The 13,839-nt window shown below is 35.1% G+C and overlaps 1 protein-coding gene across 2 annotated transcripts in view; it reads right to left on the bottom strand.

The window, feature by feature from the left end:
- Positions 1-84: 84 nt before the first annotated feature.
- LOC108692808 (thyroid receptor-interacting protein 11-like) overlaps positions 85-13,839 on the bottom strand; it is a 23,157-nt gene continuing 9,402 nt past the window's right edge. Inside the window, exons 4-13 of one of the 2 annotated variants that reach the window (XM_018201300.1) lie at positions 8,392-8,520; positions 8,180-8,284; positions 7,285-7,690; positions 4,455-7,160; positions 4,181-4,284; positions 3,984-4,083; positions 831-912; positions 573-756; positions 352-447; positions 85-277 (exon numbers count right to left, since the gene is read on the bottom strand). In XM_018201300.1, coding sequence (XP_018056789.1) covers positions 125-277; positions 352-447; positions 573-756; positions 831-912; positions 3,984-4,083; positions 4,181-4,284; positions 4,455-7,160; positions 7,285-7,690; positions 8,180-8,284; positions 8,392-8,520 — 4,065 coding nt within the window. In that variant the 3' untranslated portion in view covers positions 85-124. Of the gene's footprint in view, positions 278-351; positions 448-572; positions 757-830; positions 913-3,983; positions 4,084-4,180; positions 4,285-4,454; positions 7,161-7,284; positions 7,691-8,179; positions 8,285-8,352; positions 8,521-13,839 lie in introns of both variants that reach the window. The other variant, XM_018201298.1, reaches the window with a different exon arrangement.

Genomic DNA, 13,839 nt, shown 5'->3' on the forward strand with positions numbered 1-13,839 from the left:
AAGTGATCGAAGTGGTATGCGGTCAGGTATAGAAATAATTATTACGGATTGATATAAAATGCAATCGATTATATTATAGTTTCTAATGTTATTTGTACAATGTTTAATATAACGTGTTTCAATATCAACTATCCTTCAACACTTCCTTCAAAATAGATCCTGTATTTCTGGCTGGAATAAAGTCTGGGAATGTTGGAAGAGCAACGTTGGACAATAGTAATGTAGATGATGATGATGATGATGACTGTTGTTTATTATATCCTGGTCGCGATGAAGGCTGCGATCATAGTGCATAATGAGAGTTTTTAATAGAGAATCATTGCATTATGCAGAGTTATGAATATTACTTACTGAATTTATAATAGGCAAAGCTGGTAACTGAGGCTTTGGCTTAGATTCACTTTCTAGAAACCTCACGAAGGCCGTTGATAAGGATGCTTCTTGGTCCTATAAGACATGCAATGTTAGATATCGGTGATGTGATTGTGAGCCGAATTATCGAATTTCAAATACAAGCAGAATTATGATATCGATCGGCTAATAAAATTAATTAATTAAACAAGTCTATGTACTTTTAAAGATGCGTCACTATTTTTGTTAGCTTGACGGCTACTGTGTGCTGTCACGTTATTCAAGCCAGTCTTATCTTTCTCTGGCTCGGTGAAGTCTAAGACGTTGGCAAAGACTCTGAGAATTGAAGACTTGTCTGACGTGGTCGAAGCCAAATAGCCCAAAAGAAGATTTTTTATGAGAACTCTGCAAATATTTCAAAAGATACTCAAGATCACATTCATTTCATTAAAGATGGAATATATTTAGAACATACTCACTTGTCAACTTTTCTCTCATCATGTTCCATTGCCTCTTTCACCTTTTGGTCAGCAAAATTTAAAGATGCTGTCAATCGTATCACTGAAAACGAATATTACACATATTATCTATTATATTATTACATAATAAAGAAAATAAATGTAATCGAGCTCTTTAAAAAAAAAAAAAACTGCAAATTTCTGTTAAAAAAGAAAGTAAGAAGGTAGAGAAGATTCAGTAATGCATTCATCCGCAGAAAATTGTCAAATCTTTGTGGAACGTGGTTGATGCTTATTTATATGGTATCAATTGCGGAATATTTCTGACTTTTTTTATGTACACCATGCGCGGTATCCATCGTTGTAAAGTTGGCAAATTGGTAGCTCGGAAAGACACGAGCGTAAGTATAACACAAGTACTGGTTGCTTCGATATCACACCAGTACCTGATGCAATACTCTCGCCTGCGCCTTTAGTTGCTCATGCTGCATTCTTCGTTTATCATGCCGTTCTACGAAACTAAGGTTGCGCGCATGCCACTAGAATTAAAGAAGCGTTTTAGTAAAACGATCCGTACTCCAGAGTCACGTACCAGAGCACGTTCGAACGGAATTTCCGAGAGATAGAAGTAGAAAAAGAGAACAAGAGAGCGACTTACATACATAACGTTTTATCTTTTGCCACTCCTCAAAATTTATGGATTGTTAAAAAAAAAAAAAAATTGTGACATGCTATGAATTTTTTAAGATCAAAAAAAGTGACTGATTTTTTTTTAACTATCAGAATAATCTTTGACCGAACTAAGTTTATAATTTTGACGAATCTTGGTAACGAGTGGGAAACCCCACGAGGTAATATGAGCTTTTCGTATTTACACGCTCACAGTTACCGCATGAGATTACCCACGGCTATCGCTACCAAATTATAATTACGGGTTCGTTATTTATTTACATTCAACATTTTAATTTCATTTCTATTTAATATTCTACATTTATATCTAATATTCATTACTTGTATACATATTACAGTATACACCATTATGGAGAATTTTATTTTTATTTTATTTATCACACTGTGATGTAATCTTGCGTAAAATTAAACAAAGCGTAAAACGCATTCTTCTACAATAAGCCATTACTTAAGTTTTAATAAGAAATTGACCAATCACAATCGAATGTGAGATGAATTATAGTCGACTATGATTACTTAATTTATTATAGCTTAAATAACGGCTTATTATACAAAGCCCATAAGATTTTATTATTAAATTATATCTCACCTAAGCTTTTTTTCAGTTTCTTCAACTATTTCAACTATTATATAGAAATTAATTACAACTCTGACATGATTTATTTGTTTAAGAAATATTAATACTGAGCAAGGGATTTATAGACAAAAGCAGTGGCAATTATTTCGGAACAATCGTATCGTTACAATATTTATAATTATGACAATTATATCGTTATAATTAATACCTGTTGTTATAATTAGTACATAATTAAGATCACTTCGCGCAATCTGACATCTTGATTCGATGTTTAAAGTTTAAATATATACCGTTAATACATTTGGCTTACGCATATGTAGAGGAGATTTGAAAAATATTTAGTGTCTTTTATACTATACATTGCTATTTTGCATGCGTTCGACATAACAAATTATATTATTACGTAATAATTGCATAGTTATATAATGAAAAATATTATAAAATGAAAACAAGACAATATCTTTACTAAATGTACATACATAATAAAAAGGATATAAATTTGTTCTACTACATAGAAATAGATTGCTAATAGGGGAATCTCTATGATATACATACGGCCATTCAATCATACTGTTAATTAGTCATCGTACTAAGTAATTAGTTGCGATATAACAAAATAACGTAATAATGATTCAATCGAACAAAAATAGGCGATGAGGATACTAGCTGAGCTTATCGTCATATATAGAAGAAAGTGCAACATTAATGTCCTTTTCTTTAAGTTTCCGAACGTTAGAGTCATCAATAGGGGTGGGAGAAACAAGAATTCGTATGTGGTAAAGTGCAGAAACGTAGTACCAGCACCAACGGCAATTGCATGAACCAACCAATACGTGATTTGTGAGTATGCAAAGGCGATGATCCAGTTCGTAGCCAGATACCAGCAAGAATCCTGGGCTACTGTCATAAATCCCAGAATTACCAGCTGATATTTGACTACATTACCGGATTGTGTATGTGTTTGCTTTCGCAGATTAGTCACAGAACGCGAACATACTGATAATTCTACACTGTAGTTGGTTTGTATTCTCGACAATGCACGCTTTATCGTATCTTCTCTTCAACCGTATCCTCTTCTCAATCGTGTACATTACATAATAATATATGAATAATATCCCTTCTGCTGTTACCTAAATCATTTCTAAATCCTAAATGTTCTCATATGCGCTATGTCCTTTATGTTATTTACAAAAAAACCATATATGAGATTGACGTCTTCCATTCAGAGATCCGTAGAGTAAAAATTTAGTATGCTTTCAACGGTGCATGTCTGAATATTTTGTCGATTTATCTACAAAAGTAGCTGCTAAGCAACTTCAATATAGCTATCATTGGAGAAAGGAAGAAGATGAAAAAATTTTTACATATATCTATAATTTCGATAGATCTATATTTATCACGTGTGCTACAATTTATAAGACTTATAATAAGACTTATAGCACAACTTGGCAAGAAAATTTGATTGTAACAAATATTTTATATATGTTTGCGTAAAATAGACAATTTTCATTGTCATCAAGTTATTGCACTCTTCGCTGACAGCACGAAACTGGAATGATGTAGGATTATTGTTGGTGTCAAATCGCTCTGATTTTATTCTTTTTCTTTCCTTTTTTTTCTTTTCATAGTATATTGCTTTTATATATAAAATCTATACTTAACGCACTATTAAATTAGTGCCGAAGCGCGCAGCTCGATTTTTGTCAGAATGGGTTAAAACAAAAAGCAGAAATATGCGTAAAAAAATACGTGATCAGCCTTCTATATCATGATGAGAGGGAAATTATTTTCAACTTGCTTCTCATGATGCATAAAATGATTTAATCGAAAAACACTAATCATGCCATAAACAAAGAGTAAGATGCAGACAACGCCAGAAATACGTAATCTTTGATAATAATAATTACCTTCCTCGTTGAATCGCTCGATTTGTTCGTCCTTTTTCTCGAGTTGTTCGCTTAATCTAGAGGCAGCTTTCAAACATTCTCTAGCTTCACGTAACTGTTGCTGTAAGCACACCGTACAAGCAGTAGGTATATAGTTTTATAAGAAAATAAATCGAGTTGGACTTATACAAATGCATGGGAAAGATATAAAAGCAAACCTGCAGATTTGAAGCGTCATCTACTAATTTATCTTGTTTCTCGTATGACTCAGCGAGTCGAGATCGAAGTCTTTCTGTAGCCGCCATGACGTCGCGTTCTTTATCTATAAGCACGGCATCGTCAATATATCATAGTATTTGAGATCTATGCTATAGATATACATATACATATTACTATAAAATTTAATACGAAGAGAGACTATATGAAGGCAAAACTGGTGTGATATATTGTAACAATGATATTAGATATATATAAAACATCATTATTGTTTACCTTGCTGAAATTGTTCCAAAACTATTTGTAAATTAGTCAAAGAGGCAGATTGTAACTGAATGTTGTCCTCTGCTGCGGATAATTTCGCCTGTATTTGATCCCTTTGTTGAGTAATCAAAGCTATTTGTTGCTGCAACGTTTCTACTTGCTGATTAGCCCTAATATTTGCCGATGTGAAGGCGGTTGAACTACTTTTTACTTTTTCTTCAGCTTGCAATAATCTTGCTTCTAATTCCTGACGATTATTTTCTGCGATTAAGGCTTCCTCTGTATAACTTGATTCCATTTCGACCAAGTGTGTTCTCAATCTCTCCAATTCTTTAGCGGAAGTAGCTTCTTTGTTTTGAATTTCGATAAGCTGGTTTTGCAAAATTCTAGTGTTAGACTGTTCTTGCATCAGAGCAGCTTCTAGGGCGTCGCATTTTTTATTCAAAGCCCTGATTTCGATACCATGGCTGGAATCCACTCCATCTCCTTGCTGAATCTCTACATTCGTCTTATTACGCATCTCGTTCGCTGTTTGCTCAAAAATTAATTCTTGAATGTGAATTGCTTGTTCATTTACGCGCTGAATTAACTTTTGAATTTCGTTTTGATATTGTAAGTTTTCGTTGTGTTTAATAGAAACGAGTTGTTCCATCTCACTCTTCTGGTTTCTGATTACAGCAAGATCGTTCGAAGACTGCGCGATAATATTCTTCGCGTGAGTTATCTCAGCTTGTAAAATATTTATTTCCTGATCTTTTTTTCTAATAATATAAGAAAGATCTTGAATAATAGTTTGTTTAGCCATTTCTGCTGCTTCTTTATTATTCTCAAAAGCAGTTTGTAACTTGCTACGCAAATCGTTAATTTCATCTATTAAATTTTCGTTATGCACTTTTATGATATCTTTTTCTTGTTTTTCTTCATCGACAATTGATTTAAACATTTGCTGTTCGTTAGATGTTATGTTCGTATCTCTTGTTATTAAATCTTGATTTCCTGTGTTTACGCCTGTAATTGCATTTTCTACTCCGATTAAGTTATCTTCACTTGAAAGCTTTTCCTCTTTATTAGTCTTGTCTATGTTTGTCGAAGATATCTCCGCAGTATTTTTTTTCAATTCCTGTGTTTCTTTAATACGAAGCATTTCTATTTCTTGTTCCAAAAGCTTACATCTGTTTCTTAACAAGTTCAATTCTTCTGCAAACGATTCTTTGAGACTTGATTCATTTCCGAGTTCTATTTCTTGATTTTGAATATTCTTTTTATATAATTGAAATTGCTCGCTTTGCAATTTAAACGCATAATATTCATTTTCCAATTTTGTGTACTGTTGCTGTGCCTCGTATAATGTTTCCTTCAATACAGGTAATTCTTTCTTGTAAATCAATATTTCTTGTTTCAAATCTTCATGTTCTTGCTGAAGCAACGACATTTCTGTGTTTAATAACTCTATCTTATCCAAGGATTCATCATGCGTAGCAGTTAATTGTTCCGATAGAGATGTATTTTCTTTAATTAATCTGTCATTATCTTGATACAACTTTACTATTTCAGATTGTCTCATGTCAACTTGAATCTGTATCGCAGACAATTGTTCTTCCTTATGTAAAATATTATTTTCCAAATCTAATTTTTCGCACTTAGATTTATTGAGTCGTTTCTGCAAATCTTCCAACAAATAACCAGTTTCTTCTTGTAGGTCACGTTCATACAAAGCCTTGTCATGTAATTGCATATCCAAGTGTTTATTCTTCCGTAATAAATCTTTATTTTCTTCTGTCAATTTATTTATAGTGTCTTGCAAAGATGCAAGATTAGTTTCTAATGACTTCGTTTCGGATAGCTTTAATTCTCCTTTCACATTTTCATGATCGAGTGTCAATTGCACGATCGATGTTATACCTGCGTTTGAGTTTTTACACTCTCCTAAAACTATTGGGAATTCTTTATTTTCCTCTTTAAGTATATATAATTTGCGATTTATAATTCCCTGTACATCATCGTTGTTCGTTAAAGGCACTTCGTTACTTTGTACAGCAAGCATCAAAATTGAATTTCTTTCTTGTATCGTTTTGTTTTCAGTCAAGAGACGTTTTACTTCTTCCCGTAAAGATTCAATATCCATTTCTAGAGAAGCTACTCGTTCTTCGCTTGTCTCAGGAATAGATGGCAAATTCAAATCTAAACCCTGACATGACTTCATTCTCATATTTTTCTCTAACAATAATGAATCTATGTGAGATTGCAGCTCTTCGCATTCCATTTGCAAGCCATCTTTCATCTCTTCGGTTTCCTTCAAATCTCTAGTAACTTCAGTTATCTTCCTTTCCAAAACATCTAGCTTCCATTTAGCATCAACATATTGTTTCGCAATAGTTTCGAAGATCGATTCTCCCGGTTCAGTATTATTTATGGTACAATTCTTTAAAATAATTTTAATCTTTTCAGTAATATCATTTAGTCTACTTTCTGATACTATGTCAGCTTCTTGTGAAGAAACTGTTATTTGAACATGTTTGTCTAATTTATCTACATTATCCGTCTGAATAAACTGATGAATTGTTTCTGTACAGGTATTTTCATCGCGTTTCAATAAGTCATTTCGTAATTCAATTATTTTTTTCTTGGCCTCATTGTAATCTACGGAAAGTTGTTCGTATTCATTTTGTAAAGAGCGATGCTTCTTATTACTTTCTTCTTTGACCGATAATAAATTTTCTGCGCAAAAATTGGAATTTATCACTATAATTTTTAGCAACGACAAGATTATTAAGAGAAAACAGATACATCAACAAAATTGTATATGTTGATGTATTATATAAAACTTTATTTATTTACTTACCAATCGATTGCGTATATTCCTCGTCCAATTTTTCCATAACATTTAGAAGATCTTTATTTTCATTTTGAAGTTCTTCTATTCTCTTTTGTAATATTTCTTCTTTATTGAAAAGTTCCTCGGTCGTATCATGCGATTTGCCCTGTTGCGAACTTGCATGTTTGAGAGCTAAAGAATTATATTCAAAGACATCGACTTTTTCGAAGTCTTGGTTGGATTTTTCATGATCCTTAATTTTTTCAATCGCCTCTTTTTGCACTTCGTTTTCAATTTGTAAAGCTTTTAACGCTCCGCTGATTAAGTCAAATTTCTCACATGAATTTAATTTTGATATTACCGAACGAAAATCATTGATAAGACTGGCTTCATCCAACTGGACATGTTTAGCGTTTCGTTCTGCCTCCCGAGTCTAAGAAAAAGCAAAATGTCGATACTAAATATTGTGAAAAAGTAATCTAGTTATATATATAGTTAATAGCATATTAATTATTCATGTGATTTATTAAAATTATTTTTTATAAATTAATAAAAATTAATTTGTTATTTAAGATAGTAAAAAAATATAACTCTAATAAAAAATGCTCACAAAAATTATATGAATACCTACAAAAAATAAATTTTTTTTTACTCATAGCAGTATGATAAATTATTAATTTCTAAAAAATTTGTTTCCAGATTAACTACTCCATATCGGATCAATATCTAATTCCCGGGAAAGCGTATTTTTTTCTTCCTTTATACAACTTTACATTTTAACATTTATTTTTTCTTATACACACGCGTGCGAGTTCGTTTCCTTTTCAATTCTACTGCGACTTTGAGTTCAACCTTATTTAAAATTTAGAATCTTAACAGGAAGATGATGTAAAAGATGCATAATTGATATATCGCTCCATACTTTTTCTTCCATTTGTATTATGCGATTCAGCATGTCTTGTTTAGCCCGTACAACCTCAGCCTTCTGATGTCCGTCGGATATATCATCCTTGAAGGACGCGTTCACCTGTACATTAGTTATTTCCACCAACTTAACATCGTATTACATGGCATTTTGCTGTTAACAATTATTACCTTCTGAACGTGCTTTAGCTCGCATTCTAATTCACGTACTTTCACGGTGGCTTGTGCCAATTGCTCCTGTAACTGGCGTACATGATTCTGATTCCTTGCGTTGCGATTGTCAACGCACGATGGTTCCCAGAAAATCCCTTCGGCCTCATCGGTGTGATTCGCGTCTCTCTACAACAAAAGATAGGATTATGGAAATATGCGTCGAGTCGTCTGTTTTAATGCTCGGTAATTTCTGTCGTCGAAATCGAGTTTTTTTTCCCTATTTTAAAAGTCAATTTGTACCTAATCTATCATATCCAAGACTCTATCAGCAGGATATATCAGCTATGATACACTCAGCCAGATGTGAATGTATCTTCGTGGAAGAGGAGGGAAAGGGGGCCACAGTAATAGAAGGAAGTCGAGACAATTAGATTCTTATGACAGAACTTCCTCGTGCGTCTTTAAAACGGGTGATTCTTTGAAAACGGAACGCATTCAGATTAGCGTGTCTCATTCCGACGCAGATGCGTAACCGATACGGAAATCTTTTCGAGGTGAACGATAACCGTTGTCGAAATGCTAATGATATGATGTACAGGCGATATGCATACGGCCCTGTGACCCAGGAATAGCATTGTGCTTGGACGATTTTACGCATGTGATAAAACATTCTCATCTGACGCATCTTCAACTCGGATCGAGGAAGAAAAGAAAACGAAGATACAATGAGCGATGGCTGAGGAAGAAAACGACGAGTGAGAGATGAAGAGCAGACGATATAGAGGCTTTACGGGATTACCGCGATCTGATATTATGTGATTAACGATATCAAACATGAGCAATGTATTGTATCTCACTTTTTCTATAATCTAGATATTCTAATTCCTCAGCGATGTGATTTTCTCAGTTTTCTCCTGAGCTGAACGTGCTCGGAAAAAGAAACTACGCAATTGAAAGTACATCAATTATATTATCGGAGATAATATAATTTAACATCTATTTAACTCCTTCGCGTTATACAGGAGCTATTTTTTTCCCTCCGGTATATCTTTCACACAAATCAATTCATGCGTTGCATCGGAGACATACGGTTTGCGTTTCGTGGTCCAAAGCGGCGGGCTGAAGTGGGACGATCCTAATGAATATGAAAGGAGGTTTCGTTGGGTCAGGTCAAGGAATAATGCGTCGTTTGACTTGCATACAGTGCTCACGACAAGAGTCTCCACCTTTCCTCCGTAACGGCCTTTTCTTTTTATTCGTTTTACACATTTCGGTATGTTAAGAGCGACGGAAAGCGACGTCTAATGTCACGCTCAACGGCGACATTTATGTAAAATCCACGATCGCAAAAGTGGAATACAATTACGCCAGTTTATTCTCATTGGCTCGCATCGATGCGACCAACACCGCAAAAACCGTCCCGGACGACTGATAATTACGACTTTAACTTGCTTCATCTTATTCGAGCTATTACATGAAACCGACATAAAAATGTTCATACGTTTTGTGTGCAAATGAAAGGCAAAGCCATAAAGCTGAATAATTCAATGAATGGAATTTGTTATTTCAGGTGACGTGTAGCGATCATCGCGTTATGGAATAAAAAGGAAAAGAGGGGGAGAAAAGGAATTTGATCGAAAGAGCCAATAATACAACGTAGGCTCAACGTTTTTCGCAAAATGTTTTTTTTTTTAGTTGTTTTTCGAATATTTTTTGCATTTTTAATGTCGCACGTACACTAGGATATCTACACGGTCAACACCGTCGCAACACCGTGCCGTTTCCGCACGGTTAACGCGTCGCGTCGCCGCGCGCATCGCGCAGATAACGCAATCCTGATACTAAGCGTGGGAAAGGAAGTTAATATCAATCGCAATGTAAACGCGCGTGAGTTATCATAATCTCGTGAATGAAAAACCAACGAGGTGCACTGGCGCATTCGACCGTCGTGCGTTGCGGTTTTAGCTGCAGCAAATACAAGAAGAAAAAAAATAGGAGAATGAAACAAAAGAAATGGTACATAACGAGTCGACTAGGAGGAACGAATTTCTAATAGAACTCGCACTCCAACGTCGATTCGGCATGCAGATGTTACTCTACATGTCCCATATACGGGCCGGTAATGAAATCGCTATTACGGTGCTATATAATACAGCGGGACACGTGCTCTCTTCTCAACTGAGACGCAAGCTACGTTCGCTCGAATCATTCGAATCATCCGTTTCGAGGTTTCTTTTTGCGCGACAAATTGGCCGAAGCAGAGACATACACGTGCGCCTCCTACTTGAATAGATTTTTCAAACCGTCACACACGAGAATGAGCGAATATCGTTCGATCTTATCGTCTAATACGATTAAAATTAAATGTATACGTATAATCATTTGACAGAGAGCAACGGTTTGTTAACACATCGCTAACGTTCGCCGCGCTTACGAATGAAGACATTTTTCCTTCTCGAAGTCGTTTCACCTTCGGGGAAGTAACAAGGACGCGAGACATCGTCGTTTATACGAGGCATCTCACTTGGCGCATTTTTCATTTCTTTTTTGCTGATAATAAGGAATATATCGCTTACAAATATTTCTGTGCCTCTCTTTCTCTGTCTTTCTCTTTCTCGCACGTACGCGCGCGCGCGCGCGCGCGCGCGGAGTTATGAAATACACGCTTCGCTTGCGCACGGCGGTTTCAGGTTAACGCGGCCTGCTCTAATAGCGTGGCAGGCATATTGTACCTGCGTCAGTAAGAACATAATAATGTCCATGATGCCAGTGACGTAACCGAGTGGCCGCGACACGACGTCGCAACACGCACACGCGCGCGCGCGCACACGCGATATCGAGCACATAGCGCGCATGTTCACGGACGCATAGTTCAGAGTTCAACAAATAATCCCCGAGAAATAACAGCAATTCTCTGTTATTTCATCGAGCGTCACTATGTTATGTGACATACTACATTTTCGTTTACTGCGGGTGTCGAGATGAATTTGGAGCCCGGATGAGAAGCGATCTCGAGTCGCACGCGGTAAATGACACGCCCGTTCTCCAATTACGCGGTTACGGTTACGTCGCGTCTAAGCGACATCTCGAGATATTTCAAATTGGATAGAAAGAAAAATGAGGAATTCGTGAACGGTGGATTCGTGATGGAGCTCGGATGTCGGACGGAAAAGGAAAGCGATTTCGTTCGATGCGGAATGAGAACTGTAACGTAGGTTACTATTTCCAGTTTCAATTCGCATGACTCTCGCATTGTCAAAGTAATATCCTGTGTCAAGTAATGCTCCGATTATGGATATTCCATCGACCGACACGATAATTCACCGCAGCGCAGCGCGACTAATCGAATTTGCTCGTCGATCGGAAGATGAGTGGAATATTCGTCGGTGTGTCGTGGCATCCTCGGCGAACGCCTCTCGCGATCCTCGAAATACGGCGATCGATTAATTAGCGAAGCGGAGATATAGTGAACGCTAATGAAAACACGCGCGCGAGATGAGAGGATGCACGCGAAGAAGAGGAGCATTATCAACGAACGTAGCGAATAACACACCGTCTGATGTTAGATACTGAGAAATTAAGGCTCAGCGCGTTCTTCGAGGCGAGAAATCGTCATCGGAGACGACGGGGAGTCAGCGAGTATAGCGACTCCCATACAACGAGTACGGCGAAAAAATTATGGCTGTAACCGTGTCGTTGCACGAAGTTTCGCACGACACGGCGCTTTTATGCATCGCGGACAGACGTTCTTGATCTTTGATCAATGCGAAAGAAAAGAGATCTTTCCCTTATACGAATGTTAATAGCATAGATCAATGCCAGCGTCTTAACATTTTTTAATTCATCAATATTAACTTTTAGTAGACCCGATTGGACCTTTGTTCTGCGTATTTCTTTCCTTCGAAATACTAGTAGTATCTGGCTTAAAAATTATCTTATAATCTCCATCTTTTTCATCATTTTATTGATCATATTGTAAAGCGAAATAATTATTTTCAGTCAATTTGTCAATATTATATATTGAAAAGGACCTAAATAAAGAATCAAAAATTTATATTGTATTGTATCTCTATTTTATTAATATACTTTTTACCACACGATTATCTAGTATTAGTTTGCAGCTTTTTGTTGAATTTATGGTTTCTATCTCTTTCTTTTTTTTTTAAATACACAACTTTGCAATATATTTACTAATCGCTTTATAATTAGCTGTTGTGTAATTAAGACATTATTGTAAACCAAGTCTCTTTTGTAAGCTAAAATAAACTATTCTTCTTCTAATACATAACTTTATAAATACTTTCTAAAAATGTTAGAGTATATATAAGAATCGTTTAATAATTTTTATATATTTATAAAAATGAAAATTAATTCGGAATACGAGTAATTTGTGTGTAGTAAAAAATGGAAAATCGCATCCATTGAAAAAGAATCTTAATAACTCACCAAATATTGAGTGAAATAATTTCAATTAAATGTTTGGTTTTAACTAAGAATAATTTCTTTTTTTTTCAAATTTTTAACAAGTATTACGACAATAATACGATCAACCGTTTACTAATAATTATTAGACATTTAGAAAAATAAAATCATTTTTGATTATATTGAATTGAATATTTGACTGAAATTATTTCATTCAACATTTGATAGCTATTATTAGATTATTAGATCTTTTTACATAAAGATATGTTAATTAGTTAGAATTTCGAAATCTCAAGACAAGAAAAATTCTTTTTCTTATAACGCCGAAATTTTTTCGTGCAACGTCGAATGTTGAGCGTTTAATCCATCTTGTCCGTTTAGCTATGCATATCCGATCATCCTTCGGTTTAACGCTTATGTTTATTAATGCCGACGACAATACTCGAAAGTTTTCGAAATGATGAATGCACAGACGGCGTTCTTATATCGCTATTGTGAGCGAAAGCAAATGAATAGCCTATAATACTTTTTATCATGTACATAGTATCCTTTAATCCCTTCTCAACTCCATATCTACCTGTATACGTGCGTATGCGCATGTGTCGTCTATATATATATATATGTGTGTATGTTTCACTTACAAGATTAATAAACCTAATAAACTTAATTTTTCAAAACCAAATTCTAAAGTATGCTACGTAATCGAACATTTATATTACACCGTACGTATCATATATTTATATCTTATACTACGTAGCATCAGTTGGGGGTAGAAATATTCGAATGATCCTTTTAACGAATCCCCTAATTATTAGGTCACGTCCTATTTTAACAAGTTAAACAGGAGAGATATCGATTAGATTAGATCCACGAGCGTACATATTACATGCGGATTGTAAGCCTTCTTGTATTTCAGAACCAAAGTGTAGCTCCAAGTGGGAAAGAGAACGAACCTCAAATATATTTCAATACTTTTTTCTTATAATTTCCATTTCAAGAGATTGACGCGAGTTATCAAAGCACGCATACACACACACACACACACACACACACACACACACACACACACACACACACACACAC

This window comes from Atta colombica, unplaced genomic scaffold (assembly GCF_001594045.1).
Source record: "Atta colombica isolate Treedump-2 unplaced genomic scaffold, Acol1.0 scaffold82, whole genome shotgun sequence".
Lineage (NCBI taxonomy): Eukaryota > Metazoa > Arthropoda > Insecta > Hymenoptera > Formicidae > Atta > Atta colombica.